The sequence below is a fragment of the Artibeus jamaicensis genome, unplaced genomic scaffold, assembly GCF_021234435.1.
Source record: "Artibeus jamaicensis isolate MK-2021 breed Jamaican fruit bat unplaced genomic scaffold, CSHL_Jam_final scaffold_3151, whole genome shotgun sequence".
Classification (NCBI taxonomy): domain Eukaryota; kingdom Metazoa; phylum Chordata; class Mammalia; order Chiroptera; family Phyllostomidae; genus Artibeus; species Artibeus jamaicensis.
This window is the reverse complement of record NW_026522037.1, coordinates 7,904,031-7,919,557: the sequence shown is the minus strand read 5'-3', so window position 1 is coordinate 7,919,557 and position 15,527 is coordinate 7,904,031. Positions and strand designations below refer to the sequence as shown.

General features: G+C 54.0%; 1 protein-coding gene across 1 annotated transcript; it reads left to right on the top strand.

The window, feature by feature from the left end:
• Nucleotides 1-6,321: 6,321 nt before the first annotated feature.
• On the top strand, nt 6,322-8,042 carry FBLL1 (fibrillarin like 1). The gene has a single exon (XM_037127913.2). The coding sequence runs from the start codon at nt 6,519-6,521 to the stop codon at nt 7,542-7,544; it is 1,026 nt and encodes a 341-aa protein (XP_036983808.2). The 5' UTR covers nt 6,322-6,518; the 3' UTR covers nt 7,545-8,042.
• The last annotated feature ends 7,485 nt before the right edge of the window (nt 8,043-15,527 follow it).

Genomic DNA, 15,527 nt, shown 5'->3' with positions numbered 1-15,527 from the left:
TATTAGGAAAATGAGGAGTCGCTTGGCTGCCCTGATCTTCCCCCCCACTGAACAAGAAATTCTTACAGAGGGTTTACACTGAGCCTGAGTAGGATTCAGGAGCCGTAACTCAAAGCTCATTTGCATCAGTAACGTGATTTTATGTTAGCCTTTCCTGTCGGCCTTTGACCATTTCCTCTTGGCCAATGTCAGCCCGGAGCAGCCAGCATTAACTCTCTTAGAACCTTAAATAGTCCTGGCTGGTGTAGGTCAGTGGATTGAGCACATGCCTGCAAATCACAGGATCACTGGTTCGATTCCCATTCAGGGCACGTGCCTGGGCTTCAGGCCAGGTCCCCAGTGGGGGGCACATGAGAAGCAACCACCCATTGATGTTTCTCTCCCTCTCTTTCTCCTTCCCCTCTTTCTAAATTTAAAAAAAAAAAAAAAACTTAAATAATATTCAGTCGGGTCATAGAAATTATCTCGAGGTTTGTACTTTTGTACATGAGGTCACTGGAAATTTTAAAAATTGCTCTATATTCTGTGTGACATGTTTTGCATATCCATATTAGCCAACAGTGTCGTAAGTATAGGCAGTGCTTGCAAAAGATGTAATGGATTGAAGGAGAGCCCACTTGGGCTCACAGTATTCTTGCGGGGATTTTAGATACTTGTTGGAATTTGCAGGTACTTTATAGGATTTGTAGTGTAGACAAGCCGGCTCATCTGTGAACCTCAATTTCTCATTTCATAAAAAAGAGGAACTACTGATGATTTCAAAGATTTCTTCTAGAAAGAAAACCTTTGCGGAAATAGACTTCCCCAACTAGTCATCACTGTAGACTTAGTTATGTCTCCCCAAAATTCTTGCCGAATCCCTGACCCCCAGTGTCTGTTTTTGGAGTAAGGCAGTAATTCAGGTTAAATGAGGCCATGGAGTGTGGCATTAATGAGTAAACCTCCTTAAAAGAAGAGACTCCACAGAGCACCCCTCCCCCCCCATAGGAGGGCACAGTGAGAAGGCAGGAAGGTAGAGCTTCCTGAACCGACCAGACTGGTCTTGGACTGGAGCCTCAAGAACCGAGAAGTAAATTCCCTTGTCTCTGGAGACCCCTGACCCATCTCAGCCTTGAGCTGAGTGCCAGTCACTGATTCCACAGGGGAGATGCAGTGAGTGTGAGCCACCCCCAAGATGAAGTGCCACACCAGCAAGGTAGCGGCTGAACATCAGGATGACAGGTCAGGAAGGGACTTCAGATGTTCTTCAAGGCCCAGAGACTAGACAAGGAGAGACAGTTTTCTTTCCTACTTTACTAACAAGCTGTGTGAGATACGTGATTAGGGATCAGTGATGAGTCTGGGTTTTAACCACACCTTAGTAAGAAGGTGTTACATCTTGTCTTGGTAAATAAGTATATTTAAATAGATGCATGTGGAGCAGCAGATTCGTCTGTGGGGTTTGTGGCTGGGTGCACTGGTCCAGGGGGGCTGGCTGACATTGTGCAGCAGGCACCCCTGGCAGAAGCATTTCCTGTTGGCCAGTTATCCCACCCACGCTCTCCAGCTGCGTATCGCTGAGGGCAAGTGACCAGTCCTGGCCCATGGGTTGTGAGTAGAATCGACTGTGTCACACCCTAGGCCAACACAGAACAAAGAATGTGAGTTCTCCACGTGTTCTCTTCCCCAGTGGTGACAACGGAGGCCTTCTTGCTTCTCATGTTACAGCCACCAGATGTTAGTGTCTGAGCCCTGCACCGAGCACCTGGAGCAGACCTTCTGTGGACCTGCAGTGGACGTGAAACGTAAGCAAGGAATAAACATAGTTGTACCAACCCATTGATAACGGGGTTATGATGTGTTAGTGCATTATAGCTCAGCCCAGGTTGGCCAAGCTATTGCTGTGGATAGAGTGCCACCCCCGGAGTCACCTTTGAAGGGGAACTGTGTGGCTTAGAGAAAACAGGTTGGGACAGCCACTTCACACACAACTGTCTAAGTGCTAGTTAGTGAGAGTGGGGCGGGGTGTCACAGCCCTGCAGCGAGTTCGACCGAAGTCGCGGCAGTCGCTCCTCCGGTGGTTTGCTGCCATGCTAGTCGAGAGAAGCAAAGCGAAGACTTTCGTGTGTCTGTGAGTCTGTGGGCAGGACTGACGTACTCCATGTTGACCACTAAGGCCTGGTCACAGGTATGATTATGGAGATCGCTGCCCGAGTAATCGCTGTACAGAGTAATAAGTCAACTGTAAACACAGGTTTCAGTGACCATACTTGTGCCTGCTGGCTGTCAGAAAGAAAGGTCTGGCCCATAATGCCAGCCTTAGCCTTTGAGGAAACATCTTGAATGGATGGTGCCCACCGCTAAAGAATCTTCAGGACTGAGACAGAGTTCAATGTTACCGGCAGCTTGCGACAAAAATTTTCATGTAAGATTTTGACACCTCATTCCCCTTATGATGCAATACTTGGCATGAGTCCCTGCCTTGGTGGCATTCCTGGGTCATGCACAGGACAGGTGAGACATGTTCTGCTCTGCTAAATGATGGGTGCTCCCCAGGCTGTAACAAACAGCTGTGCCAGGTAGGAATCAAAGCTAGGAGACAGAAAAGGTGTCCCGGGGAATCATTAAATACAGTCCTGGGACAGAAGCCTGTAGTCAGAAAGATCTGAAACTCGGTTCCTATCGTTCCTTCGGGGCTGTCCAGGGACTGAGTGAGAAAAGGCCTGAGGAAGTGGCCCGGGCTCGCTACCACAAGGGAGGATGGTTCCGGAACCCTTAGCGGAGTATTGAAATGACACCAGTAATGTGATGACAGTGACGGGCAGCTTGGGGCAGCGGTGGGGAGGTGCCCGGAGACTCTGTCCCTGCTAGACTGTAGAGCAGGCTGCTTTAAGCCCTGGTAGGAAATCTAGTGAGTAGGGTGAGCACCCGAAACCTGGGGAAATAGGCACCATGAGGGAGGTGGCCCCTCCTGTTGCTGCTTCACAGTGATTACTCCCTAAGAAGGACTCTGCATTCAGGGTGTTGCTCATTGGGGTTTGTAATCACTAGCCACCCCTCCCGATCAGCTGCATTTAGTTCATCGTGTAGGGATGCAGGACACCCTCTAGAGTTTCTGTTCTGAAGTGAACAGCAAGGACGCGAGCAAGGCCGAGTCGGTCCACTTACAACAGGCTGAGAGCAGCAGCCTGGGAGACACTTGCACTGAGAACCTGCAGAGGCAGTGACAGCGTGACTGTGACGCGGCTGGGCAGGACCTGTCGGCAGGCGTGCCCGCTATGCCTCGCACCCGGCACGGTGAACGGGATCACCTAAAATATTCAGGGGAGAGTCTGGTAGACTTCTTGGTGATGGATTCGTGTCTTCTTCAGTAACCTGCGGTGCAGTGGAGAGAGGTCATTCATTGTACAGGATGGGTAGTTCGTACCCTGGAGAGAAGCAGAGTAGGAATAAGCTCTTCAAATGCAACTGCAGGCCTCCCTGATACTCTGTACCACAGTGGAAAATGTTCACACTCACTGAAGCAAGATCTGGACAGCTAAGTCGAATGCCTGTGTTACAGGAAGCATTAGTGCACTCACAGTCTGACTTCCCGTCCTGGTATAATAAGCTTTATGAGCTCGTGCACATTTTCTAGGTTACGAAGTTCTGGTTGTATATGAGATGCAGTGGCCAGGGAAGCAGGTCCCCTCGATGCCCTACCCAGTGTCCCCTGTGCACCTGAGCATTCACCTCGAGTGCCTGCTTCTCCGCCTGAGGGCTCTGCAGCATCGGGCGTCGGCTGCGCCATGCACAGCAGCGACTCCTAGTGGGAAGTGAATGCCCCAGAAACAACTGGCGGTGGGGAAGGGAGCAAGGTGGATTCCAGCCCCGGCCTCCCCAGCCCCCAACCCCCCGGGCCTGCAGAGGAACACTTCTGAGACACTCTTCACGGCCTCCCACAAGGTGCTCAGACAGTGGAGCCCTGATAACCCAATCTGCTCACTGGTGCGCCATTTCTTAGCCTTTCTCATTGTCCCCAGCCCCACATGTGTTCCTGGGATCACCTGCCAAAAGACCACGTGGACCCGAGCCCTTGTGTCAGGGGTCGTACTAAGGTTCTCCGGAGAACAGAACCAATAGGGTAGATGGACTGATGTATCTGTACTGACCGATGGCCCATGAGGTTACGGAGGCTGGCGGGTCCACAGTCTGCAGAGCCAACGTGGCCGGTGGAGTCTGAGGGTGGGCAGGCTGCTGGAGGGCAGGGAGGGGCGTGTGCCCGCTCAGGGGCCACCGGGCAGGCAGCGTCTCTGTGACTCTGGGACAGATCAGCCTTTGGTTTGATCCAGCTGATTCAACAGCTGGCGGAGGCCCACCTACGTCACAGAGGGCTGATGCCTTACTCCGCCTGCCAGTTTAACTGTTCACTTCAGTCCCCAAACACCCCCACAGAACCACGTACAATGATGTTTGACCAAATATCTGGGCACCCTGTGAGCCAGTCACAAAATTTACCCTCTCGGGGGCTAATTTTGGGGAACTGCAATCATTGCTCCTGTTAGAGAACACTCCTCCATTTGTAAGGAAAGCAGGAGCCCTGAGGAGAGTGGTTTATGTGAGCCAGCCCTTGCACTCTCTCACCCCTTGTCCGCATTCCCATGCACACACTTCTGGGGAGAACCAGGCCTGGTGTTGGTGTCTGTGAATCAGACAAGAACGGGCACCCTCTGCCTCAAATTTTCCCTGACTTTCAGGCACATTTTTTTCTCACTCTGGAGCAGGCGATTAGTCCCTCTAATAGGGCAGCCCCGCTCGGTGCTCACAGCACCTTCCCCAGATCTTGGGGCCCCAAACCCAGCTCTAGTCTCTAAAATGCCCCCCAGCCCCCTCGGTGATACCGCTGTCCGTGGTGCTGACCAAATACACAAACTTCTGCGTCGGCGCGTTGGCCGTTCTTGGTGCTTCCCAACGGTTCTTGTTTGTTTTCTTTTGTTTCTATATTTTTCAAAATCTACTCAAGAAAATACTGCAGACTGAAAGCAAATGTCTGAAGTATGGACTAAAATTCAAGGGTCAGCATGAGGTTTTTGCCCTTGTGGAGGCGTGTTAGACGGTTTAGGGCTCTGGCCCATTCACCCTGAAGAGCCGACGTTTTCTTGATGCCCGTGGTTCCAGAACAGGTTCTGGGATTCGGCACAGCTAATGGAAGAGCACAGAGCCAAGTGGAAAGCAACCGGGGCCGCAGCAGGGAGCCACTGCTCTCCTGCCTTCCCGGGCTGGGGCTTTTCCCTTCGCGACTTCTGTACCCAGTCTGGGCAGAGCTTGTGATGCCTGTCTTCTCAGCGTCGCTCGCATCAGTCTCCCTCGCCGGGCCCGCCACCATGGCCGTAGCATCGGCGATCGCCGCCGCCGCCCTGGCTCCATGGTTGTACCTACGGCCACGGCAGCTGCTGGGCCGTCCCTTTAGGAGCACGTTTCCAAAGTGGCAGAGTCGGACTTCAGGTTCGCTGTTTGCGTTAGTTCGAGTGTGTGCACCAAGCAGCCACCCCACCAACCCTACACAAGAGCGCCGGAGCCTTTCGCAGGTGGCAGAAGCTCTAACGGCGATACATTTATTTAAAACAAAACAACGGTACTTTCTTTGTGTGCAAACTACATCTCAATAAAAAGACGCACCAAAAGACACACGTTTTTAAAGCAATAGCACAAACATGTATAGAGCACGTAGCATGTACGTTGGCCAGCGCTTTACTTATTTTTAAGATTTTATTTATTTTTAGAGACAGGGGAAAGGAGGCAGAAAGAGTGGGAGAGAAACATCAGTGTGTGGTTACCTCTCGCGCACCCCCACCGGGGACCTGCCCGCATCCCAGGCCTGTGCCCTGACTGGGAATCGAGCCAGCGACCCTTTGGTTTGCAGGCCCGTGCTTAGTCCATTGGTTAGGACTGAGCAAACCCCACACTGGGTAGGGTTTGGCCGATGCTTTAAAACAAACCCTTGAGGCAGGTTCTGTTTTACAGATGGGACAGTGAGACGCAGTTCAAGAAGTCTCTGCAAACTCCCACAAGATGCGCAGAGAGGGTCTCAGGTAAGCTTCCCCAGACCATGGAGCAAGCAAGTGGCACGGCGAGGACTGTCGTCCGTGCCCGCCTCCCCCTGCCCGCGGAGTCACCCCTTCCCCGCAGCCCAGCGGCAGTCCGAGGGTCCTGGAGGAAGCAGAAGGTGGGGGAGGGGAGAGCTACCGGGCAGCGGGCTGCGTCTGCGCGCGGGGTCCGGGAAGGGGGGCTTCCGGGACTGCAGGCTTGCCAAAACGGGAATGATGTAATCACGCTAATCCCTGCGTCAAAGCGCAGCTCCGGGGGTGCGGGGACTGCGGCAGAGCTGGTTGGGGCTGCGGCCGAGCTGGTTGCGACCGCGGCCCACAGCCTCCCACGTTGCCGCGGCACACTCCGCGGCAAGCGGTGCACAGGGCCACCAGCCTTCGTCCCGCGCCAAGACCACCACCTGGAGCCACCAGCCACCGCTGAAAACCGGTGCCGGGCGTCCAGGGCGCACCATGAAGTCTGCGGTTAGCTCACGAGGGGGCGGCTCCGGGGGCCGCTCTGGCGGCGGCTGGGGCGGCGGCTGGGGCAGCGGCTGGGGCAGCAGCAGCAGCTGGGGCGGTGGGCGAAGTGGCGGCAAAGGAGGCGGCGGCGATGGCGGTGGCTCTGGCGGCAAGGGCGGCTTCGGGGGACGGACGCGCGGTTCCGGCGGTGGCCGCGGCCGGGGACGCAGCGGCGGCGGCGAGGGCAGGGACCGCGGCGGCGGCGGGCGGCGGCGCGGCGGCGGGGCCAGGGGCAAGAACCGCCGCAAGAAGGGCATCAAGACGGTGTCGGTGGAGCCCCATCGACATGAAGGCGTCTTCATCTACCGCGGGGCGGAGGACGCGCTGGTCACGCTGAACATGGTGCCCGGCTACTCGGTGTACGGCGAGCGGCGCGTCACCATCACTGAGGGTGGCGTGAAGCAGGAGTACCGCACCTGGAACCCGTTCCGTTCCAAGCTGGCCGCGGCCATCCTGGGCGGGGTCGACCAGATCCACATCAAGCCCAAGTCCAGAGTGCTGTACCTGGGCGCCGCCTCGGGAACCACGGTGTCCCACGTCTCTGACATCGTCGGCCCCGAAGGCTTGGTCTACGCGGTGGAGTTCTCCCATCGCGCCGGGCGCGACCTGGTCAACGTGGCCAACAAGCGCACCAACATCATTCCGGTCCTGGAAGATGCCCGGCACCCGCTCAAGTACCGCATGCTCGTGGGCATGGTGGATGTGATCTTCGCGGATGTGGCCCAACCCGACCAGTCCCGCATCTTGGCTCTGAACGCCCACACCTTCCTGCGCAATGGGGGCCACTTTCTCATCTCCATCAAGGCCAACTGCATCGATTCCACTGCGTCTGCCGAGGCGGTGTTTGCATCTGAGGTGAGGAAGTTGCAGCAGGAAAATTTAAAGCCTCAAGAGCAGCTGACCCTGGAGCCCTATGAGAGGGACCACGCTGTGGTCATCGGGGTCTACCGGCCGCTTCCCAAGAGCAGCAGCAAGTAGCACCCTGCTGGAGCTGCCCCAGAGACCTCCGCACACCTCCGCCTTCAGTGTTTCTGTGTCCGCGTGGGGCCGGCCTGAGACCTCCGCACACCTCCGCCTTCAGTGTTATTGTGTCCGCGTGGGGCCGTCCTGAGACCTCCGCACACCTCCGCCTTCAGTGTTACTGTGTCCGCGTGGGGCCGTCCTGAGACCTCCGCACACCTCCGCCTTCAGTGTTTCTGTGTCCGCGTGGGGCCGTCCTGAGACCTGCGCCAGACTGCTGCCTTCAGTGTTACTGTGTCCTCGTGGGGCCGTCCTGAGACCTGCGCCACACCGCTGCCTTCAGTGTTACTGTGTACTTGTGGGGTTCTCCCTGAAATTTCCTCCAGACTGCTGCCTTCAGTGTTACTCTGTGCGTGTGGGGCCGTCCTGAGACTGCTGCCTTCAGTGTTACAGTGAATGTGTTTCCTCTGTGTTGTTTTCCTTTCTTTGGTTTTGCTATTAAATGGCTTAAAGAAACAGTATCCAGGCGTATCAGTGAGGCCAGGCTGGGTTTTGCTGCAGTAAATATCCCCAAATCTTTCAAATCCCTAAATTCCTAAGAGCTGGTGATAGGAGCCCATCACAGAACCGCCTGGGAGCTGCACTCCAGCCGAGCAGGGCACTGGCTCCCCAGTGCCCCTCGTCACAAATGCTTCGGCATCTCAGTGGGGTGGGGAGGCAAAGAGAGCTGGGAACTCGCTAAGGAGCTTGGAAAGTCACCCTTGGAACCAAGGGGCACTTCGTGTACTTTGGCCAAGTTACAGTTCACTCCAGGGAGTGGTGTTGGCTATTGATAGATACAGTACTGTAGCCTTACACACCCATCCTGTCCAAGTCCGAGCCAGAGTCCCAACCACAGTGTCCATTTGGCACTTTGCTCTTCGACCAAGCCCTTTGCATTCCCCTAATCTGTTTACCCATCACCTCAGCCCGGGGGCAGCTTTGTGACTACTCTTTCACATGGGGAGCCACAAGGCTTCCGAAGGTAAATTGGGTGCACAGGTTTACACGACTTACTAGGAGGTGGAACTTAGATGCTGGTCTTCTGGGCTCTACTCCACTATTTGCTCTGCCCCAGGGGGATCGTACCTCTCCTCCACGTGGCCCACACTGGGCAGACCACAAGTCCCAGACACAGGGCAGACACAGAGCGGGCTCTCCTGCTGCCTTGCGTCCTGTCCCCCACCCTGCTGTGTTACCCTTTTCTTAGATTTCAAAGTAGCAACACAGGAGGGTGGGAAGCGGATCCACCCTTCTGCGTGTTCCCACTGTGAGGCATAACATACCCAAAGCGGTATCGCCCCGTGTGTCTGAGAAACAGCTGGGGAAACGGCTCCCGGGCAGCAGCCCTCTCCGAAGGGCATTTCCTGCAGACCCGGAGGGGCTGGGCTCCGTGCATTCCGTCCCGGTTCTCAGAGGAGGAGAGTACGCCCAGGAGAGCTGGGCGTGCTCCGCAGCGAGGCCTGGCTGAGGCCTTGCATTCATTCATTCACCCACACGTTTGAAAAGTCCCCATCTCCCCTCACCAGGGTCGTGGACGTGCGCACCAGGAGTGATGCCCCGAGGCACCGTTTGGAGAGTGGGTTCTGAAGAGGTGCTTGGGTAGCAATTGCAGTTAGATGCCATTTTATGACGATGTACTTTTTGAACCAAAGAAAGAAGATACATCAGATTCTTTTAAAGGCAGCCACCCATTCACTCCTCCCCCCAAGTTCCTCCACCCCCCCCCCACACACACACAACCCACAAAGCAGGGGTAGAGCTGCAGTTCAGATGTGTTGGCCAGACTGGCTCAGGAAGGAGAGGGTGAGGTCTCTGTCACAGCCCCAAGAAGCCAGGCCAGGTAACTGGCGGGAGACTGCAGCTCAGACAGAGGGCATGGCTTGTTTGTGATACCCCAGTAAGGGCACAGCCAGAAATCAAAGACCCTGACTCCAGAACCTGTGGCCTTTCCCCAGAGCTCTGTGCTGGCTCCTTCACTTTGAAAAGCCCTCTCCCCAACCCTGGGCTAATTCGCATTCGCTGGGTTGGAACCCGGAGGCTGGAGATTGACCGTGCGAAGGAAGGTCACTTCCAGAATCGCAGGGGATCCAGCCCCTCCTCAGACAGCTCTGCCTCTGTAAGAGGCTCCTGGGTCTTCCTTACAGGTGTCTGTCTCCCAGGATGGGAGACAGAGCAGGGGACACTTGGCCTCTTTCTTTGGCATTTGCTCAGAGACCATTTGTTGTCCGTGTCTGACGCAGCTTGAGGTGGGACCATCCATGGAGAAATGGTCTGAAAACAACCTCCTGAAGAAGGTCTCTGAGCTACGGACGGGCTCCCGGGCCAGTGGAAGGCCGTGGTAAGTACCAAGAGAAGTACGGGAGTGAGGCCTGAGGGAACACGGGGTGGAAGCTAAAACCTGGTCCCGGGGAATTGGGGCAGGGGGCGTGTGGAGCTGCAGCTCCGGTGGGCAGCCAGGCCCAGGAAGCAGGGAGCAGTGACCTGGGGCGCCTGCTCAGAGCTGAGAATGTCTGCGTTCCCAGAAGGCACCACTGTGAGGTCTCTGGGCATCTTAGACTAGCTGCCATAACAAAATACTCCAGACGGGGTGGCCAAAACAATAGATGCTTATTTTCACCCAGTTCTGGAGGCTGGAGGTCCAAGGTCAAGCTGCTAGCAGACTTGGTTTCTGGTGAAACCTTCCTCTTTGTTTTGTTGGTGGCTGCCTTTTCCCTGTCTCTTCATGTGGCCTTTTCTCTGAGAGACGTGGAGGGGGGGGGGAGGGGGGAGGGGAGGGGAGGAAAGGAAAAGAAGGACACAGAGGCCTCTGCTGTCTCACCTCTTACAAGGACACCAAATTAGGGCCCCGGTCTTATGATCTTATTTAACCTTAATTACCTCTTTCAAGTCCCCATCTGCAAATACAATCACATTGAAGGTTAGAGCCTCAACATTTTAGGAGAACACAAGTCGGCTCGCAACACTAAGGCTGGATGGGAACTTTCAGCTACAGGGCCTGTCTGACTGGCTTGTGAGGAGTGACTGAGGAAAGCAGCGTGCGCTGAGAAAGGCCTGCCCAGGCTCTGCAGGTTGCTCCTTCCCTCTGCCTCTCCTCTTAACGCCGGTGCAAGATAACAAGGGAGCTGGGGGTTGAGGCTGAGCACAAAGGCCCGGGGTCGTGTCGGCGTGGCGAGGCGCTTAGGAGGGCTAATGAGAGGTCTGGTTCAGGCTGGGAGCTGGAGGCGTTTGCTACTGAGAATTAGCAGCCAGGGCTGGAGCCAGGGTTGAGCCCGCCTGGCCCGGGCCGCAGCTGCAATCACTTTCACAGCAGGTGCTGGGAGGAGGGGGCGATGCTGAAAGACACGGGAGGGGGACGACCAGGAGCCAGAGCGGGTGGGCAGGGGCCAGCGGGGAAGAGCACACCGACGCGGCCTCCCACCCAGCCTCTTCCTGCCCAGATGTCTCCTGGGATGAAGGCAGGAATAGTGGGGACGGGGAAACCCCGAGGAAACAGACCTTTGTCCAAAAGAGACTATTTGAAACCAGGAGAACCACCTTTCTTTAAAACGGCAGTTTCCCTCCCAGCTGCAACCCGGCTACCAAGCAACATGCTTTCACACATCTGAGCCGCAGTGAGTAGTATGTTTGGATTCTTCTCCATGCATATTTATCAAGCACTTACGTGCTAGACCTGGCGCTGAGCATTTATTTGTTTTTAAAATACAGGGTCCAGCAAAAGTAAGGCCTGCTTGAGTGTGGTCGGTAGGGTAAAAATGTGGGTGCAATAATTTATAGTTTTAATTTTAGCATTTCACCTAAAATGTTACAGGGTGTGCTTGAGTGTGATAGTGTTACATTACAGAATCACATGCTTATGATTTAGTAGTGAGAGGTTTTGTAATAAAGCAGGGGCGTTATTTGCGCCGGACCCTGTATGTTGTCTTAAAACTGATAACGTGAACCATCTTTACCGGAAAACACTGAAACGTAAACGTTCAGCTTCATGACCTGCTGTGAAATGAGCCCTGGTGTCCAGGCCTCCGCCCAGGCCTGTCTGGCCTGGCTGTGGCCTGCCCCTTTCTGTTCCCACCCCCCAGTCTGTCCCCACACCCTGGCAGGCCTCGCCGGCCACATCTTTGTACATGCTCCCAGGCCCCCGGCCCTTCAAACAGCCTCCTTCAAGCCAACCCTCGGGACCAGAATTGCAAACTCAGGAGGTCCGGCCCGGAGAACACAGTGGAAGCGGCTTCCCTGTGCCTGTTGCTTGGTCTGGAAGGTGGGGACACGGGCTCCGGGGGCATGGCAGTTGTTCCCTGTGGACTTCTCACTCCACGGGACAAGGTTCAGACAAGGTAGTGCAGCTAGAAAATGGAGAATGGGGATGTTGTGCAGCAGACTGTCTCCCTTCTGTAAGTCAGTGAAATTAAAACCAGATGCTCTGGGGAAGGCTGGGCTTCAGCGGTATTGAAAGTCCCCCAGCTGATTCTAATATGCGTGCAGGGCTGATACCCGCTGCCTGAAATCCCGTGCCATTCTCGTCTTTCACTGGGAAAGGCAGGGTTAGGACAGTATTTTGAATAACAGCTGAGCTTTTCTGTTGCAACGGCCGGTACCTGGGGCCTCCGGGACGGCACAGGATGCCCCCCAGATTCCAAAGAGGAGGGTTGGTGTCTGTGGCTGAAAACGAGGAGGCAGACGGCGCTGCGTGTGGACAGTGCCGGGCAGAAGCTCGGCTGCACCGCCACGTGCCCGAGGGGCTCAACAGCAAGGGGCCAGGAACGAGAGTTAAGTGTTTACAGGTGGGCCTAGGCTCAGGCTGATGCAACTTCACCATTTCTCGACTTGATGGTGGTGCAAAAGCCATACATATTCAGTACCTTATATTTCGATTTTTGATCTTTTCCCGGGCTGGTGATATGTGAGTGGGATTCTCTCTCGTGACGCTGGGCAGTGGCAGCGAGCCAGCTCCCAGGCGCCCCAGGACCTCAAGAGTAAACAAAGATACTCTGCGGTGCGGTGCGGTGCGTCACCAGTGGTCTCCGGATGCTGTTTCCTGGTTTCCCATCACGTTAGGTGTCTGCGTGCTGGTGTGTTCTGCTGTGTATGTTAATGGCGGGTCCTCATGCCCCCACTGTGCTTTTCACTTTCAGTGTGCAATAAATACACGGGTTTTCAGTGCCTTCTTATATAGTAGCCTTGTGTTCTGTGACTTTGCCTGAGTGGAGGCTAATGTGAGTGTCTGGAGCACATGAGAGGTAGATCAGGCTAAGCTATGATGTTCGGTAGGTAAGCTGAATTGTTTAATTGGATTTATTGCGATGACATTGGTTCACAAAACCACAGAGGTTTCCAGTGCACAAGCCAATAAAGCGTCCTCTGCACACACGTTCTAGGTGGGAAGAATCGTGGACAATGACACCGGAGGCGGTTTCTATGGAGGGAGGCATTGGCTTTCTCACCTGCGCCTGAGATTTTAATCTTCTGCCACCCAAACCTCCTTCCTCACCGCCGATTTCGTCTCCCCACTGCCTTTAGGAACCCCAGTGCACCCCCACAGGACTTCCCACCCCTTGGCACCAGCTTTCTAGCGTCCCCTCCACTCCCCTGCCCGTCTTCACACCCCCGCTGCCCAGCTAAGCGTTCACGGTCCCTCATTATAGTAGCTTCCTTGCTTTAGTCCTCGTCCCCGTCTTCATTTCTGCTCGCAAACTGGCCAGGTCTTTCCTGAACCTGCCTGCAGCTCAAAGCAAATTATTAAATGGAAACAAAGCTGCCAATCTATGCTAGTACCACTTGGTTTTCTGACTTCTCCTAAGCTCCTTCACTGGCACATTACCTTACCTTCCAGGTTATCAGGTGTCTGAAGTGGTTCTTCCCCATAAGGATGGCCATTTTCCCCCAGGTTTCTCTGCTGCTGGCCCCACGTCCTGTAGGGTTCTGCTCTCCCGTGGGCTTCCACTTCTCCCAGTTGGCATCCCTGTATCAGACCGGTTGTGCTGTGCTAGCTGCCCCCCAGTCTGGGCCTAAAGGAAATTTCCCTTCCTCACGGTATAGCACGTTCATTCTTTTGTGGGAGATTGACACAGGGGCCTCTCTCAATTTGACTCCCTTAGGGGTCTGGACTCACGGACCAGCTTAAGGGTGCTGGCTGTGATACCGGAGGGAGAGGAGGGCGCCTGTCCCAAGTTCTCAGGCACAACTCACTCAGGAGTGGGCCAGAAGCAGTCATATAAACCTGCTCCACAAGGGAGCTGGGAAGTACGATCTGTGTCTGGGCCATGGGATTCTGATGCCTGCTGAACATGAGCCTCATTCTGCACGTGAGGCACATGGATGTTAAAATACGCCTGAGCATTGGCTGGGCAGCTCAGTTGGTTGGAGCATCGTCCCATACGCCAAAAGGTTACAGGTTCCATTCCTGACCTGGGGACATACGGGAGGCAATTGATTGATGTTTCTCTCTCAAATCAATAAACACCCTTGGGTGAGGACTTTTTTTTTTTATTATTATGTCATTACAATTGTTCTATTCCCCTCCACCCTGCACCCCCCCTACCATTCCCCCTTTATTTTATGACCATGTGTCTCAAGTTCTTTGGATTCTGTATTTCCCACATTATTCTTGCCCTCCCCCTATTTTTTACCTATCGTCTATGCTACTTATTTTCTGTACCTTCTCCCCGCTTTTCCTCATCCCACTCCCCTGTTGCTAACCCTCTATGAGATCTTCATTTCTATGGTTCTGCTCCTGATCTAGCTGTCCTTTTAGCTTGCTTTTGTTTTAGATGTGGTTGTTAATAACTGTGAGTTTGCTGTCCTTTCACTGTTCATCTTTTTTATCTTCTTTTTCTTAGGTAAGTCCTTTTAACATTTCATATAATAAGGGCTTGGTGATGATGAACTCCTTGAATTTGATCTTATCTGAGCAGCACTTAATCTGCCCTTCCATTCTAAATGAAAGCTTTGCTGGATAGAGCAACCTTGGTTGTAGGTCTTTGGATTTCATGACTTGGAATACCTCTTTCCAGCCCCTTCTTGCCTGTAAGGTCTCTTTTGAGAAATCAGCTCACAGTCTGATGGGAACTCCTTGGTAGGTGACTGTCCCCTTAGCTCTTGCTGCTTCTAGGATTCTTTCATTTTAATCTTGGCTAATGTAATGATGATGTGCCTTGGTGTGTTCCTTCTTGGGTCCAACTTCTTTGGGACTCCCTGAGATTCCTGGAAGTCTATTTCCTTTGCCAGATTGGGGAAATTCTCCTTTATTATTTGTTCAAATAAGTTTTCCAGTTGTTGCTCTTCCTCTTCCCCTTCTGGTACCCCTATAATTTGGATGTTGGAGCACTTAAAGATGTCCTGGAGGTTCCTAAGACTCTCCTCATTTTTTTGAATTCTTGTTTCTTTTCTGGTTGGTCATTTTTTTCTTTCTTTCTGGTCTACTCCTTTGATTCGAGTCCTAGTTTCCTTTCCATTACTATTGTTTTCCTGTGCATTTCCCTTCATTTCAATTAGTTTAGCCTTCATATGTTCCTCTAATTTGTGACTAAAATCAACCAGTTCTGTGAGCATCCCGATCACCAGTGTGTTGAACTGTGCATCTGAAAGTTTTGCCATTTCTTTGTCACTTAGATTTATGGGCTCTGGGGCTTTGAGTTCTTGAGCCATTTTTGGTCCGTTCGTGCCCATTAAGTATGAGGAGCGGAGCCTTAGGGGCGGGGCGGGGCCTCCAGGGCGGGGTTGCTGGGTTGTGACACTGTATGTGGGGGCGGGGTCAGAGCCGGGAAATGGTGGCCATCTCTGCTGCCTCACGTCGCTGGGACCCGCTCAGTCCCGTCTCACTGCCTACTCCCTCGCCGGTCTATCTGCACAGGAACGCACCAGCACCGTCAACCCACTGCCCTTTACCCTCACCGGATCTGCCGGTCACTCACTGGGTCTCACTCACTTAGGTGGCTCACTGGGTTGGCCCCTTGCAACCCCCAC

Excerpts from the sequence above, each read along its gene's own strand:
- FBLL1 (XM_037127913.2), top strand. The coding sequence starts at position 6,519 with ATGAAGTCTGCGGTTAGCTCACGAGGGGGCGGCTCCGGGGGCCGCTCT.